At 46.6% G+C, this 17436-nt stretch overlaps 1 protein-coding gene across 3 annotated transcripts; it reads left to right on the top strand.

The window, feature by feature from the left end:
• The first annotated feature begins 2562 nt into the window (after positions 1 to 2562).
• Positions 2563 to 17022, top strand: LOC308480156 (immunoglobulin kappa light chain-like). Of its 3 annotated transcripts, XM_081011555.1 has the most exons (5): positions 2563 to 2673; positions 3369 to 3547; positions 6637 to 6993; positions 7893 to 8216; positions 14870 to 17022. In XM_081011555.1, the coding sequence occupies exons 2-5, from the start codon at positions 3475 to 3477 to the stop codon at positions 14989 to 14991; spliced, it is 876 nt and encodes a 291-aa protein (XP_080867681.1). In that variant the 5' UTR covers positions 2563 to 2673; positions 3369 to 3474; the 3' UTR covers positions 14992 to 17022. The 3 variants fall into 3 exon arrangements, with proteins under 3 accessions (XP_080867681.1, XP_080867682.1, XP_080867683.1); XM_081011557.1 differs by lacking the exon at positions 2563 to 2673 and having other exon boundaries at positions 3289 to 3547; positions 6691 to 6993; XM_081011556.1 differs by lacking the exons at positions 2563 to 2673; positions 14870 to 17022 and having other exon boundaries at positions 3203 to 3547; positions 7893 to 8421.
• Positions 17023 to 17436: the final 414 nt, after the last annotated feature.

Genomic DNA, 17436 nt, shown 5'->3' with positions numbered 1-17436 from the left:
GTGGTAGAGGTAGTATTTAATTTAAATACTGCTTGCTTTCCAGAATGGCTTCTAAGCACTTTACAAGTAAAAAAAAACAACAGTTATGAAAATATAATTATAAAAATATAATGTTGGTGGAAAATGACAGAATAAAATGGATTACAGTGGTACCTCGGGTTAAGTACTTAATTCGTTCCAGAGTTCCGTTCTTAACCTGAAACTGTTCTTAACCTGAAGCACCGCTTTAGCTAATGGGGCCTCCTGCTGCCGTCTCACTGCTGGAGCACGATTTCTGTTCTTATCCTGAAGCAAAGTTCTTAACCCAAGGTCCTATTTCTGGGTTAGCGGAGTCTGTAACCTGAAGCGTATGTAACCTGAAGCATATGTAACCCGAGGTACCACTGTATATTAAGGAAATTAGCAAAAATGTGCCTATTAGGCAAAACATGCCTACAAGGGGGTAACTGTTGGGGAAAATGTGCCCTAAGCAGCTGATTAATTGTCATCAATACAGTGGTACCTCGGGTTAAGAACTTAGCTCGTTCTGGAGGTCCGTTCTTAACCTAAAACTGTTCTTAACCTGAAGCACCACTTTAGCCAATGATGCCTCCTGCTGCTGCTGTGCCGCCAATGAGCGATTTCTGTTCTCCTCCTGAAGCAAAGTTCTTAACCCGAGGTACTATTTCTGTGTTAGCGGAGTCTGTAACCTGAAGCGTCTGTAACCTGAGGTACCACTGTACTTAAAAAAAAAGAAACAAATCTGCTAGTGGACAAAGGAATTTGGTGGACTTTATTTAAGATTAGAAAAATGAGAAACCAAGGGAAATGGAGAGAAATACTATGAATGAACGCAGCGGTGGAGCACCCGATCGGGCGCCTCGGGAGGTGCGCGTGCCCACCAGCTGCTGGTGGGGGCATTGCCAGGATTGTGGTTGAATCCTGACAAGACAGAAGTACTGTTTTGGGGGGACAGGAGGAGGGCAGGTGTGGAGGACTCCCTGGTCCTGAGTGGGGTAACTGTGCCCCTGAAGGACCAGGTGCGCAGCCTGGGAGTCATTTTGGACTCACAGCTGTCCATGGAGGCACAGGTCAATTCTGCGTCCAGTGCAGCTGTTTACCAGCTCCATCTGGTATGCAGGATGAGACCCTCCCTGCCCGCAGACTGTCTCCCCAGAGTGGTGCATGCTCTGGTTATCTCCCGCTTGGACTACTGCAATGCGCTCTACGTGGGGCTACCTTTGAAGGTGACCCAGAAACTGCAACTAATCCAGAATGTGGCAGCTAGACTGGTGACTGGGAGTGGCCGCTGGGACCACATAACACCAGTCTTGAAAGACCGACATTGGCTCCCAGTACGTTTCCAAGCACAATTCAAAGTGCTGGTGCTGACCTTTAAAGTCCGAAACGGCCTTGGTCCATTATACCTGAAGGAGCATCTCCACCCCCATCGTTCAGCCCGGACACTGAGGTCCAGCTCCGAGGGCCTTCGGGAGGTTCCCTCCCTGTGGAACGCCCTCACATCAGATATCAAAGAGATAAACAACTATCTGACGTTGAGAAGACATCTGATGGCAGCCCTGTTTAGGGAAGTTTTTAATGTCTGGTATTTTAATGTATTTTTAATCTTTTGTTGGAAGGTGCCCAGAGTGGCTGGGAAAACCCAGCCAGATGGGTGGGGTACAAATAAATGATGATGATAATGATGTCTGCAGTGAGGATGAACGGAGGGGGAAGGCCCTTCGCTCAGCAGTTTAGCTGGGTGAAGCCCCTCCTCCCTTTTAAAATAGGTGGGACGGAGTGAGAGGGGAGGGGCTTTAGTTAAGAGGGGAGGGGCTTGGGGCAAACTTTGGGGAGATAGGCGAGGGGGTGGGTGAAGTGCAAAGGGAGAGGGGTTGGTCAGGTGTGAGGACGGGCAAGGGGATTGTGATAGGAATATTATGGTCTTAGATATATGGTAATGTTCATAACTGCACGTACTGAAGGAAGGTGAGGACAGGTGACCTCACCTAGGCCCGAAGTCACCCCCCCCCCAAGCAGGCTCAAAGCTTCTCCAAGCTTTTCAAAATCATTTTCTCAGCAGCTAAGCATCAGAAACATTCCGCTTGCTGTAACTAAAAAGATTGCAACAAGGTAGAGAACAGAGCCCATTGTCTTCTCAGGCCTTTCTCAGAACCACATTGCAACTTGCTTTCTCTCCGGGAACCATGCCAAAGCACAAGAATGAAACAACTGGAACACACTGAAACCCCTTCACCCCCTTTCCTGCCAAGAGTCCACAATAGTCCCAAGACAGCTTTCTGTTCATGCTCAGAGGAACTCCTGAGGGAGGAGAAAGGAGGAGGGAACTGGAAAGGGGTATATATGCTTGTGCACATGACTGTGAACTTCGTGCATGCTTTTTGTGACTTATCACACTTGCTCCTTCTACCAGTTCATGGATGGTAGAAATAAAAGCCTTTTCTCCGAACTATTCCTTGAGTGTCTGTTTACTCCCACTTCCCTTTCCCAGGCGCAATATTTTTCCCACCCGAGGGCAAAGCCTCATAAGGCTACAGTACACAGTACATAGATCAGCCCAGGAAGACCGACCTGAAGCCATTTTGATTCCTAAACTGAGCAAATGTTTTCTCTGCAAGGTCAAAGTGGAAAAGCCTCTCCATTGTCTTTTCCTTCACAAATCCTGTCTTAAGGGTATGTCTGTGTTTGAATAGGGTGTGAGCCTGTGACCTGGCCCCAGGCAATCCAATCAAGTAACCTGCCAGACAGGAGATAAACAAGGACAAGAGAAAAACAACATGCAAATTTCTGTTTAGACCGCCTTTTTCTGTGATGTAGGTATGATGTATCTGAGGGATGGTCTTAGGTTACACCCCTTCTGTGATGTATGTATGATGTTTCTGGGGGTGGTCTTGATCTACAGGATGGGAATTTCAAAAGTCTTTATAAGGCCTTGCACACCATTTTTCTAGGTCCTCCTCCTTTCCTGCATGTGAGGGGAGCACCCTGTTGCAACAGATCAATAAAGATCAAGCTTACTAGCTGCTTTGTTTCTCAATATTCTCTGGTTGGCCTCTGTTATTTTCTCCTACCAATACGGAACCTATGTAAGGACTCTATATGGGCTCTTGGATACCCCATAAGGGAAAAGGGCATTTTTTATTTACAACAGGGTAAATTAATTATTATTGAGACTTTTTTTTTGTAAAATGACTTCATGTTTGTTGTTTTTGTTGTTTACAGTCCAACAGTGGAGTTGGCAAGTGAGGCAAGCAGGCGTTGCAGCCCCTAGTATGTGGGTGTGTGGATATCATTCTGTGCAGGGGAGCCTGAAAGCAAAATAGGCTTTCCAAATTTGGGGAAGTGGAACTGGCTTCTATTAATTGCAGAAGGAAGTGTCACAGCCAAAAGAAAAGAAAAGCCTTTCTTCTGCAACTGAAACAAGAGTTCCCAAGACACAACGCAGACGGGAATGTGGGTTTTCCTGCCACTTTGATGGCTGCTTTCAACTCTTCGCTGTGGCTGATCCGTCTCTTCCTACAGCTCCACCTCTTCCTGCAAACCCCTGGTGAGTCTGGAACAAACAAACTCGTAAATGCCGTTAAATCGACTAGGACCTGCTTTCTGAGCTTAGTGAAACACGCTCTCTAGGGAGGGAAGTGATTTGTGGCTTCACGCTGCTTGCGTGCAGTAGAAACCCAGATGAAGAGGACCTTTCAGGTCTCTTCATTGTGGTTCATTACTGATCCTTCCAGAGTTGGGTTCAATAGTTTATTGATAGAGTTGCCACCGGGTCTCCAGAAGATTAGGACCTGAGACTCAGAGGGTGGCAATTAGGGCCTCCATAGGGGTAGATGCTAGAAGGAGCAATTTCTCAAGGGCTACTGGTCATGTTGACTACATTAACACATGTGCATTGAGGTTGAATCCTGACAAGACAGAAGTACTGTTTTGGGGGGACAAGGGGCGGATGGGTATGGGGGACTCCCTGGTCCTGAATGGGGTAACTGTGCCCCTGAAGGACCAGGTTCGCAGCCTGGGAGTCATTTTGGACACACAGCTGTCCATGGAGGTCAAGGTCAATTCTGTGTTCCAGGGCGGCTGTTTATCAGCTCCATCTGGTATGCAGACTGAGACCCTACCTGCCCACAGACTGTCTCCCCAGAGTGGTGCATGCTCTGGTTATCTCCTGCTTGGACTACTGCAATGCTCTCTACGTGGGGCTGCCTTTGAAGGTGACCCGGAAACTACAACTAATCCAGAATGCGGCAGTTAGACTGGTGACTGGGAGTGGCCGCCAACACCACATAACACTGGTCCTGAGAGATCTTCATTGGCTCCCAGTACGTTTCCGAGCACAATTCAAAGTGTTGGTGCTGACCTTTAAAGCCCTAAACGACCTCTGTCCTGTATACCTGAAGGAGCGTCTCCACCCCCATCGTTCAGCCCAGACACTGAGGTCCAGCTCCGAGGGCCTTCTGGCGGTTCCCTTGCTGCGAGAAGTGAGGTTACAGGGAACCAGGCAGAGGTAGTGGCGCCTGCCCTGTGGAACCCCCTCCCACCAGACGTCAAGGCAATAAACAACTATTTTACTTTTAAAAGACAACTGAAGGCGGCCCTGTTTAGGGAAGTTTTTAATGTCTGATGCTGTATTGTTTTTAACACTCGATTGGAAGCCGCCCAGAGTGGCTGGGGAAACTCAGCCAGATGGGCGGGGTATAAATAATAAATTATTATTATATTATTATTATAAAACAGCCTACTGGATCAGACCAGTGACCCATCTAGTCCAGCATCCTGTTCTCACAGCAGCCGGCCAGATGCTTAGGGGGAAAGAGCCTGCAAGCAGGATTCGAACACAAGACCCTCTCCCCTCCTGCAGGTTCCAGCAACTGGTATTCAGACATGTGCCTCCAAGAATGGAGGAAAGGACATCAGGGCTAGTAGCCACTGGTCGTCTTATCCTGCAAGAAATTGTCTAACCCTCTTTAAAAGCCTGCAAAGTTGGTGGCCGTCAACAAATAATTCTTTCAATACATTAGTTGCTGGTGACCGGTGAGGGAGCATGCCCCTGAAAACCATTGGCATCTATCTGTCTTGGGAGACAGTGGAGGAGTGTGCCTTTAAGGGCGAAGCCAAACTGTTGGAAGTTTGCACCACCTCCTGTGCCCATAGAGACCAATAGGGGAGAGACATGTTTTGTTGCAGCTGGGGCAGATGAAGGCGTCCGGTTGCGCCGACGCAGATGCACCAGGACGTTTCTTCTCTGCGCTCCTCCCAGCGGTCATTTGTCCTCTGGTGATTGCTATGGATGTATCCCCACAGTTATTTCTGCTGCACTAGCAGCACCCAAGTGACCTCCCCGGGGTGCAAGCCTGGGCAGTGTGTATAGAGGTCCTAGGCTGCCCAGATGACAAGACCCTCTTGGCCTCACTGATGTGGTCCAAAGGAAAGCAGAGCAAGGCGTTTGGCTCCAGCTTGGCTAAAGGAGTTGCTGAAATGAGGCGGACAAGGAGCCATCCAACCACCTTAGGGATTCGACTCTGGATTTTTGTAGGGTTTACTCCTCAGCCTTTTCTTTTCTTTTCTTTTCTTTTCTTTTCTTAAGATATTTATTAAAAGTTTAACAATTACAGAAAAAGTGAAAAAAAGAAAACAGTAAAACATTACAATACATTACATCAAAAGAAAATAAAAACCAGATTAAAAAAGAAAACAATACAGCACAACAATAAAAACAAAAAAACAAAAACATTTAAAAACAAAAGACATGCAAAAACACATCCAATATTCCTTATCTTTACCTTTCATTTACCTGTTTCATCGACCTCCTCACACCTCCCTTTTTGTATTCTAGTTCAGTTAACTATTTCAGCAAATTTTTTCCATTTTTCTCAATTTTTATTCTATAATTTATCTTAACAGTCTAACCTTTAATTTTTCCATTTTTACCCATTATCAATCAACTTTTACTTAAATCTTTATTACATTTCTGTTAAAACCATATAGCTTCATTCCAACATCTTTCTAACATTAATTTTGCAATGTTTTTGTAAATACACTTTAAATTTTTTCCAATCTTCTTCCACCAACTCTTCTCCCTGGTCTCGGATTCTGCCAGTCATTTCCGCCAGTTCCATGTAGTCCATCAGCTTCATCTGCCATTCTTCCCGGGTGGGTAAATCTTGTGTCTTCCAATACTTTGCGATAAGTATTCTTGCTGCTGTTGTAGCATACATAAAGAAAGTTCTATCCTTCTTCATCACCAATTGGATGACCATGCCCAGGAGAAAGGCCTCTGGTTTCTTCAGGAAGGTATATTTAAATACCTTTTTAATTTCATTATAGATCATATCCCATAATGCCTTAATCTTTGGGCATGTCCACCAAAGGTGAAAGAATGTACCTTCAGTTTCATTACATTTCCAACATTTGTTATCGGGCAAATGATAAATTTTTGCAAGCTTGACTGGTGTTATGTACCACCTATAAATCATTTTCATTAAATTCTCTTTTAAGACATTGCATGCCGTAAACTTCATACCAGTGGTCCTTTTCTTCTCCCAAAAAGAGTGGGGTTGGGGTTGTTCTTGCATGGTTTTGAACTGGAGGTCAAAGGCTGGCTCCAGAGTGATTAAAATGTTTTCAATCAAACAGGGGTGGTAGAAGCAGAATCTGGAGAGGAACCAGAACTCTATGATGTTCTTTCAGGTGCCACCCTTGTAAAGGTCAAGCAGGAACCGAAATTTCTATCTGCATCCCCTGGAGAGAGCATCACCCTGCACTGCCAACTGACCCGGGCAATTGTCCACACTACCGTGAAATGGTACAAGGAGTCCCAAGCTCTTGACACAGGAACCGATTCCCGGGTGAGAAGACTCCATCCTGACTCGCAAACAGACTTCTCCATCCTCATCCTCAACATAGAACTCCAGGATGCTGGGACCTATTATTGTATGAAGGAAATCTTTGGAATGAAGCGGAAGGGGAAAGGCAGTGTGGTTTCTGTGGTTGGTAAGTGACTGACAAATTGTTCTTAACATGGGTGGGGAAGAACATTATCTCCAAGCAGTGAGAGCCTCCAGGGCTGCCTTCCTGTGTTTTTCCAGAATTTCATTTCCTTCGAATGAAGATCAGCAGGGACTGTTGGGTCTTTATTTACACATATAAAGGTAAAGGGACTCCTAACCATTAGGTCCAGTCGTGACTGACTCAGGGGTTGCAGCGCTCATCTCGCTTTACTGGCTGAGGGAGCCAGCGTACAGCTTCCGGGTCATGTGGCCAGCATGACTAAGCCGCTTCTGGCAAACCAGAGCAGCACACAGAAATGCCGTTTACCTTCCCGCCAGAGCGGTACTTATTTATCTACTTGCACTTTGACGTGCTTTCGAACTGCTAGGTTGGCAGGAGCAGGAACCAAGCAACGGGAGCTCACCCCGTCACGGGGATTCGAACCGCCGACCTTCTGAACAGCAAGTCCTAGACTCTGGTGTAACCCACAGCGAGCACATAAAATCATAGAATTGTAGTTTGGAAGGGACCGATTCTGCAATTCTCCCCCAGGAGGATACCTCAGGGAAGGTGGGGTCACCAGGCTATTTCTCAAGGGACCAGCAAGGCTTATTTTTACAACTATAAGCTGTCTGTTTCCATCCCCGTCAGCACCCTGTCAGTCAAAAGGAGACTCTGGTGACGCAACTTTGGTTGATTTCTTCTTCCCTTCCCTTTTTCCATTTGTGTTGTAACTTTTCAGATTGAAGTCATTGCTAGTTACTGCATTTTTAAAAAAAATTATATGAACATCGCTTTGGGATATAAGTCCTATGAATTAATTAATTAATTAATATTGATCTTTCCTTAAAAGCTCAGAGCACAAAAAGTCCACATTTTAACAATTGGCTTTGTCTGCTCAGTTCCGCCCAAAGTGTGGCTGAAAATGGACCCTCCCTCACCTGTCCAGGTGAATGACACTGTGACAGTCACCTGCTACGTGGAAGGCTTTTATCCCAGATACATCCTTTTTAACTGGCTGAAGGACCGGGAGGAAACCCCGCTGGAGGCGCCAGTTTTCGAAATCCTGAATCAGGATGGGACCTTCTCCCTTCGGAGTTCCCTGGAAGTGACAGCAACTAAGCGGAACAGCTCTTCTGTGTTCACTTGCCGGGTTGTGCACAACTCCCAGCCGCCCATTAGCAAATCTGTGGTGCTAAAAGTCTTAAGCAGCACATCTGAACCAGGTAAGCCTGAACCCCATTTCCCCCAGAAGTATCTGGATATATGTGAAGGCTGCTTTCTACCAAATCAAACCAATAGCTTGCTCAGCATTGCCTAGTGACGCTGAAGATCTCCATGGCTTCCCAGTCCTGCTACTGGACCGCCAGTAACAAAGACATTAGTAAGAAGAGCCCTGCTGTATTGTATCAAATGTTCATCTCCTCCATCCTTCACCTTCAAAGAAGGTGCTCTGGAGTGCAACTCCCACCAGCCGCAGGCAGCCAAACTGTGCTGGCCAGGGCTGATGGGAGTTGTAGTCCAAAACATCTGGAGGGCACCACGTTGGCAAAGGCTGATTTAGTCCCATTCCCTTTCCCCCACAGTGCAGAACAGATGCTTTTGAGACACATACTGGCAGAGCAAGGTGGCTAATAGTCCTCTCCTGTTGATGCTTCCTAGCTGCTGGTATTCTGTGGCGTGCTTCCTCTTGACATCATCATCATAATAATTTATTATTTATAACCCGCCCATCTGGCTGGGCTTCCCCAGCCACTCTGGGCAGCTTTCAACAAAATATTGCAATACCGTAATACACCAAACATTAAAAGCTTCCCTAAACATGGACCCACGTAGCTATCTCCACTTCCCTCAATTTGTCTTCTCCCCTTTTAAAATCATCTAAGCCAGTGGTCCTCACCACATCTTGGGGCTAATAATGATAATAATAATGTTTACAGTTATACCCAAATTAAAATAACCACCAACCCCAATCTACATTTAACCAACCCCAACCCAACAAAAACAAAACAGAGGAACCAAAATTAAAACCATTTAAAACCCCATATATACAACCTGGGACCATCTTAATGCAACACATGTACTCTTCCAGTGTGGCTTGGGGCCTTCCCCCAAATTGCAGATTGCTTTGGAACGAAGCTACTTTGTCTTTCTGATGTCATGGACTGGTTGGGCACAGAGGAATGGTGGGAGGAACCAGCTGGGGAACCAACAAGGGAAGAAGACTCAGAGTCCAAGGATTGGTGGTGGGACAATGTCAAAGGGAGAAGACAGAGAAGGGGAAGTGTCAGAAGCTGAAGAGGTAACAGGGCTTAGTGAGCTGGGAGAGTCATAGAATCATAGAGTTGGAAGAGACCACAAGGGCCATCGAGTCCAACCCCCTGCCAAGCAGGAAACATCATCAGAGCACTCCTGACATATGGTTGTCAAGCCTCTGCTTAAAGACCTCCAAAGAAGGAGACTCCACCACACTCCTTGGCAGCAAATTCCACTGTCGAACAGCTCTTACTGTCAGGAAGTTCCTCCTAATGTTTAGGTGGAATCTTCTTTCTTGTAGTTTGGATCCATTGCTCCGTGTCCGCTTCTCTGGAGCAGCAGAAAACAACCTTTCTCCCTCCTCTATGTGACATCCTTTTATATATTTGAACATGGCTATCATATCACCCCTTAACCTCCTCTTCTCCAGGCTAAACATGCCCAGCTCCCTTAGCCGTTCCTCATAAGGCATTGTTTCCAGGCCTTTGACCATTTTGGTTGCCCTCCTCTGGACACGTTCCAGTTTGTCAGTGTCCTTCTTGAACTGTGCTGCCCAGAAGTGGACACAGTACTCCAGGTGAGGTCTGACCAGAGCAGAATACAGTGGCACTATTACTTCCCTTGATCTAGATGCTATACTCCTATTGATGCAGCCCAGAATTGCATTGGCTTTTTTAGCTGCCGCGTCACACTGTTGGCTCATGTCAAGTTTGTGGTCAACCAAGACTCCTAGATCCTTTTCACATGTACTGCTCTCAAGCCAGGTGTCTGTGGTGGAGAGGAGGCCAGAATCAGAGGCAGAAGCTGAAGCAGAAGGGAATTGAAGCCAAGAGACAGAGATGAGTCCAGCTGTTGAAGAAGCTGTCTCTTCCTTCTGCTGTGACAAGCTCCCCTTTTCACTTGTTCCCCAGAACCAGAAGAGGCATGAAAAGGGTGGTTCTTTGCATGCTGGCGCAGTCTCTGATTGCTTAGAAAAAGCCCTGGAGAGAACTTAGACAACTGTAGGGAAGCAGAGACTTTCAGTCTCAGCAACTAATTTTAAAGGAGAAAGGCCACTTGGAATACACTGCTCTGACACTCAGCCAGGTCTATGGAGGTCCTGTTTTAGCTGGTAAAAAGTCAACTCCAACTTTGAACTGGGTGATTACTGACTGGCCTGTGACATCTGACTTGTGGGGACTTTCCAGGTTTTGGCTTTAAGCTGGCTACTAGAGATGCTCTTATGCTTGAACTGAGCCAGTGGAGGCTGGTCTATTGGGAAGAATGCGGCACTTTCAGACCACCCCTGAATCTGAGCTGAGCTCAGCCAGCCACTATCTGTTTACCTTTTTCCTTACAACCAATGCAGGGTTTGGCCTTGTCTCTCAGCTTCCTCCTTCTTAAGCTCAGCATTGCCCGTTGGTTGAACTCAGAGGGGAAGAGAATGAGTTGGCTCTGTCCATCATTGGCCCTGGTGCCCCTGCCTTCCACGCCACCAATCCAAAAGGGCACCAGTCACCACTGCCGAACTTGTGACCTTCTGAAAGCAAAGTGTGTGGTGGCTCCTTCTCTGTGGAAACTCCTTGAAGGTTGCCCAATGTAAGTGACTCATGGTGAACACAAGGGTTCATGGAAAGTGTCTTCTGTTGCCAACACCAACACTTTCCAGCAAAGTAACATGTCGCCAAGGCAACCGTCTCCATAGGCAACTTTTTTGGCACAATCCCAATTTCCGCGGAGTGTTGACGGAGAGCTCTGTGCAGTCCCATTGGCGAACGGCAACCACCTGCAGCAGCACACCAAGTCTCTCCAAGCACATGGCCAGCGCTTCAGCCCTTCTCCCGTCTTATATCTGAAGGAGAGGGAGATGGAAAGGTTTCAGCAAACCATCTTTCGTGCATTGTGGATATTTACTGAGGACTTTTGCAGGTGCCATGAGAGTTGCTGCTGTTCTGGGCTGCATCAATAGAAGTATAGTGTTGTTGTTGTTTAGTTGTTTAGTTGTGTCTGACTCTTCGTGACCCCCTGGACCAGAGCACGCCAGGCACTCCTGTCTTCCACTGCCTCCCGCAGTTTGGTCAAACTCATGCTGGTAGCTTCGAGAACACTGTCCCACCATCTCGTCCTCTGTCGTCCCCTTCTCCTTGTGCCCTCCATCTTTTCCAACATCAGGGTCTTTTCCAGGGAGTCTTGTCTTCTCCTGAGGTGTCCAAAGTATTGGAGTCTCAGCTTCAGGATCTGTCCTTCCAGTGAGCACTCAGGGCTGATTTCCTTCAGAATGGATAGGTTTGATCTTCTTGAAGTCCATGGGACTCTCAAGAGTCTCTTCCAGCACCAGAATTCAAAAGCATCCATTCTTTGGCGATCAGCCTTCTTCATGGTCCAGCTCACACTTGCATACATCATACTGGGAAAACCATAGCTTTAACTATACGGACCTTTGTGGGTAAGGTGATGTCTCTGCTTTTTAAGATGCTGTCTAGGCTTGTCATTGCGTTTCTCCCAAGAAGTAGGCATCTTTTAATTTTGTGGCTGCTGTCACCATCTGCAGTGATCATGGAGCCCAAGAAAGTAAAATCTCTCACTGCCTCCATTTCTTCCCCTTCTATTTGCCAGGAGGTGATGGGACCAGTGGCCATGATCTTTGTTTTTTTGATGTTGAGCTTCAGACCATATTTTGTGCTCTCCTCTTTCACCCTCATTAAAAGGTTCTTTAATTCCTCCTCACTTTCTGCCATCAAGGTTGTGTCATCTGCATATCAGGAAAGTTGCAGTACCACTCTATTCAGCCTTGATCAGACCACACCTGGAATACAGTGGTACATCCGATTATGAACTTAATTCATTCTGGAGGCCCGTTCTTAACCCCAAACTGTTCTTAACCTGAGGCAAGCTTTCACAAACGGGGCCTCCCGCTGCTGTCGTGCCGCTGGTGCGTGACTTCTGCTTGCATCCCAGGGCAAAGTTCGTTACCAGGAGACCTACTTCTGGGTTAGTGGAGCTCATTACCCGACGCGTTTGTAAGGACGACAGCACGTAACCCGAGGTTCCACTGTACTGTGTCCAATTCTGGGCACCACAATTTAAAGATGTTGACAAGCTGGAAGGTATGCAGAGAAGGGCGATTGAGATGGCCAAGGGTCTGGAAAACAAGCCTTATGAGGAACGGTTGAGGGAGCTGGGAATGTTTAGCCTGGAAAAGAGGAGACTGAGAGGAGATGCGATAGCCACCTTCAAAGATCTCAAGGGCTGTCACATGAATGATGGAGCAAACTTGTTCTCTCTTGCTCCGAAGGGTAGGACTCAAACCAATGGCTTCAAGTTACTAGAAAGGAGATTCTGTCACGGTCGGTTCACGGGCGATCGAAGTCCCAGCAGGGGACGTCAGGACCGGGGGCAAGATGGTGGGGTGGGAGCAGGAACGGGGGTCCAGAAGCCAGGGGTCAGGAAGCCCAGAGTCCGAGGGTCAGAGAGCCAGGAGTCACGAAGCCAAGGGCCCAAGGATCAAAAAGCAAGGAGTCAAGAATTCAAGGGTCAGAGGATCAGGAAGCAAGAAGCCAAACGCAGCAAGGCAGGAAAGGTGTTGCTGTGGCAAAAAGCTGAAGGGAAATGCTGACCTTATAACCATTCCCGGCTCTTGCCACCAGGTGCTGTGAGTTACCAATCTGCCTCACCTTGCCTCTTCAGAACAAACTTAGGAAGGCCCCAGTCCTGCAGAGTCCTATTGGTCACAGGGCCTGGCTCCTGCACGCACACCTGACACAAGGGCTGTCACATGGAAGAGAGCGCAAGCTTGTTCTCTCTTGCTCCGGAGGGTAGGATTCAAACCAATGGCTTCAAGTTACAAGAAAGGAGATTCTGACTGAAATCAGGAAGAACTTTCTGACAGTAAGAGCTGTTTAGTGGAATGGACTTCCTTGAGAGGTGGTGGACTCTCCTTCCTTGGAGGTTTTTAAGCAGAGGTTGGATGGCCATCTGTCAGGGATGCTTTAGCTGAGATTCCTGCATTGCAGGGGGCTGGACTAGATTGACCTTGGGGCTCCCTTCCAACTCTACAATTCTACTGGTGGGCACACTGGCTCCCACAGAGATCACACTGGCGACCCCTGCGCTAGCACGGCAATTAAGAATAACACATGTAAGTAGAATCTTTCCATAGAGGACCATCAGCGGAGAAATCAGATAAGAAAGCCTGCCAGTTCCTAACACTTCATGCCAACTTTCAAAACTGTGAAGAGCAACACAACCGCGGCCTCTTTTGCCTGCTAGAACTAGCAGCTCGCCTCCACGCAGAAGATGCCCTTGTCTGCCCACATGCTGCTTTTCTGACCTTATTGTCCTATAGCTGCAACACTGCAGACTTTTCCTCCTCTACCCTCTTTGGCTTTGCTTGGATTTGGGGTTCAAATAAATGTATCAGCTCTCCCTGCCACCAGCCAGCCGTACCACGGTGGACCTGATTGGGGGCCTCCAGACCGTCATGATTTTGCAGGAAGAATATGAGCACAGGCCATATCTTTAGGTGTGAACTTTAAAGTGAATTAAAGACTTGTCACGCTTCCCCAATTGGTCAGGATCATCCCCTGGAGGACAGTGGGATTATCTAGGGCAGTGATGGCGAACCTTTTAGAGACCGAGTGCCCAAACTGCAACCCAAAGCCCACTTATTTATCGCAAAGTGCCAACATGGAAATCTACCGTATTTTTCGCCCCACAAGACGCACCTGACCATAAGACGCACCTAGTTTTTAGAGCAGGAAAACAAGGGGGGGGGGAATTCTGACTCAAATGTTGTACTAAACTGTTTAAAACAACAAAGCGGCTGGCTCCTGCCCGCTTTGCTGCTTTAAAGCGAGCCACGGTATATAATGAAGAGAATGGGGAAAGGATAGACATTCCATTACAATGTAGCTGTTTTCATTATCACTGGGAAGTCAGTATTGGCAGCGGTCACGTAAACTAAAATCTGAGCATTTTACTGTTATTCATCAAGAACGGTAATAGTCAGGGAGAGAAACCAGGGCTGTGCAAATGAGAAGTGTTTGGAGTATGGAGGAACAGCAAAGAGATCAAATGATTGCGCTCCGGTTCCTAAATCTGTGAAGATTTCTCAAAACAGGCAAGGTTGTTTTGAAAGGAAGATTCAAAGAGTGGGAAATGGAATGACTGAGCAAAGAAGAGAGGAGGGGAAAAGGGCAGATAAATAGCTTCCATTTCCATTTTCCCTCCTCGGGGAAAAGCCCCCAAGACCCGCACACACGTTCCACGCGGCTCTTTAAAGGCAGCGCTGAGCAGAGCCTCCCGCCTGCATTCGCTCCATAAGGCACACACACACATTTTCCCTTACTTTTTAGGAGGGGAAAAGTGTGTCTTATAGAGCAAAAAATACAGTAGTTTTCACTGGATTTTGAATAAACGTGCAATTAATCATCACCCTTTTGATAGCCCCACAATCCCAGAATAAAGGGGCTCCTTTCTCCAAAGTACTTTTTGTAGGGTTCCAATGAATATTATTTTATTTCAGTTTTTGCATCCCAAGCAGTGTTGGTGCTGGGAGGGAGGGTTTTTTTAAAATGTTTCCTGGAAAAGAAACCTATAATTGTGAATAACAAACAAGAGCTGATCTGCCGTTCTTTCTTAACAGGCGAAGGACATCTATTCTCCAGTTCTGCTTTCTGGATTGGATTTATCGTAAATAAGGTCATAGCTGCTTTCTTGCTCCTATGTCTTTTCCTGAGAAAACAGCATCGCAAGAGAAACCCCTAACAAACATTATGGGAGTGAATGAAAACACCAGGCCTTTATTTGCTGCAGCGGATGAGAAGGTTGTAACCAACACACAAGAAGCAGCTGAAATCAGTTTGCAAACTTAAAAAGAGCTATGTTAGTGGAAAGCTATTGAATGCATTTCTGTTTGTGACAATTTGTAAGTGTGATGTTACAGGGAGCTCAACAGCACATTATACATAAATGAAACTTGGGGAAGAGGGATCTGCAAGGCAAGGCAAAAAAAAAAAAAATTGGTTACAGGAAAGACAAAATAGGATGTGAATATGCAGCTTTTCAACTTAACTTGACAGAATATTGTTGCATGCACCCCCCCTTCAGAGCACTGCAAGATTCCAGTGGTTCTAGGCACTTACCTGGGGTTGGTGTTTTATTTTGGAAATGAGGTAGAGACAGTAGATACTACAGTGCCTTTATTATAGGGGGTTTACTTACACATATATATGACTTGAGCCTATGTTGGAGGAGCTCACAGCATTAACATGCCAAGCTAATTCAGACAGGCATCAGCCAGATCTCTGAGCCTTTCTCCAGCTAGCCGCATCTACCAGAGTGCAACCTTTTCCCTCCAGGTCACAAACCCTGGCTTTGGTTCTTCTAACTCACTCTAATCTGAGGGCTCATCACATTCCTTTTGTCCTCCTAATGGCCCATCACCCCAGGCGATTTCCTGGTCAGGAGAGTGGCCTGGCTTATATTTTAAGGTTTGGCTTGATTAAATTCTAACACTTACTAGACCCAAGAATTTAGGATGTCTAGCACCCACAAACACATAACCATGTTGACTATTGCTCAAATAACTATGGAAAGTGCTGTTGAAAAGAATCTGATAGCCAGCCACAGAGCACAGAGTTAGGTGACACTACAGCGTCCTTTTCTGGTGAGCTGGAGAAGATTGCCCCACAAGGCTGAGAACCAACACAGACCCCTTGGAGGATGAATCAAACACTCCATAGGTCTAGGCCCTTAAGTTGTTGGTAGGATCCTCTGGAGCCAAGGTCGAGGATCTTCTTAAGGGGCTGGCCTAGAGAGACCTGCTGAAGAAACCCGCCAGCTGTGGAGCAACCCATCTTCAGAAACACTGGTGCCAAATGGTCTGGGTCCAGGCTGAAGCAAGACATGACATGCATCTATGGACCCATAGTCAATGTGTGACTTTTGTGAAAGGGGTCTCCACTTAAGAAAGCCCAGAAACTCCCTTTATTACCAGCAGCTGTGATCTAGGAAGCAGATAGGATCTACTTCTTGAGCCTTACAAATGCTGGAAACAGATTTTTGGCTCCTGAGTCTAGCACCCTTCCCTGAACTCCCTGCAACATTGACTGTTGGACTTTTGCAGAGTTTGCCTCTGGATCACATTTTGAACCTAGACCGGTTCACTGTGCTTAGCCTTGGTTTGTTTGGACTGCACTGCACCTTCAACACTGATGCACTTGGCAAGTATTTTGCAAAGAAGTTCATGCCTTGCCCTGCTCATAAATTCTTGGAGCAAATTTGAACGTCACCGAGAAAGAGAGAGGGGTTTTTTTCCTGCCCGTGCAGCCCAGGAGCTCCATACACACTGCCCAGCTTTGTGCCCTGACGCCACTTCAGTGCTGCAGTCAATTCACCACACTGCAAAGACGGGCAAAGTCTAGCCACTGTCTGCAGAAACACTTAGATCTCATTATGGGGCAGCTGCTGTTCCAAAGACACAATTTGCCTTTTGAGTCAGGTTCCTGTTTTGCTGTTAGGGACATTTTTTTATTCTTATGCATACCTCAATAAGTTATTCTGTAAGGTGTGTTATATACAGCAGTTATCTGTTAGGAGTCATTCTGCAAAGAAACAGAAAAGATGATTGCAAGTTTAAGAACCTTTTCTGTGAGTTCTGGGTGTGGTTTTCTAGACTGATGATGTGTATAAAAGAAAAGAAGTCACAGTTTGAATTTTTCCTGCAGAGAGAAAACACCCACATGCTTTGTGTTTGTTGTTTTTGTATAGCTGTAATAAAACCTTTGTTTGAATTTTTACACTGGTCTCGTAGTCCTGTCGTCTGCCACCAGAAGAAAAACCGCCTCTAACATTATCAGCCAATGAACTTCACAAGTGATCCAAATGTTTCTATTACTTCTGTCCCAACGTAGCTTCCACTGATGGAAGAGGTGCTCCTTATGTTCCCTGAAGGCACCATGATTTAGCAGATGCTTCTACTTACGGAAAGAGATGCTTCCCCCTCTTGCACTGTCCTCTGTGCTGCTCCAACCTCCCAAAGCAGATTTTCATGAGACATGGGGAAGTGAGCAGTGGCAAAAACAGCTGACACAAAGCCCCCTCTGTGGATGGAACGCCTCTTTCAGGTGTTTGGAAAAGTCTGCAACCGCAGCCGAATGGTGGATCAAGCAGCACACTGCCTACTCTGATAAACCCCTCGTTAATAAACAA

Source organism: Podarcis pityusensis, assembly GCF_964106645.2.
Source record: "Podarcis pityusensis genome assembly, chromosome: 6".
Classification (NCBI taxonomy): Eukaryota; Metazoa; Chordata; class Lepidosauria; order Squamata; family Lacertidae; genus Podarcis; species Podarcis pityusensis.
Note: the sequence above shows the minus strand (reverse complement) of the source record. Positions and strands in the feature narration are given on the sequence as shown.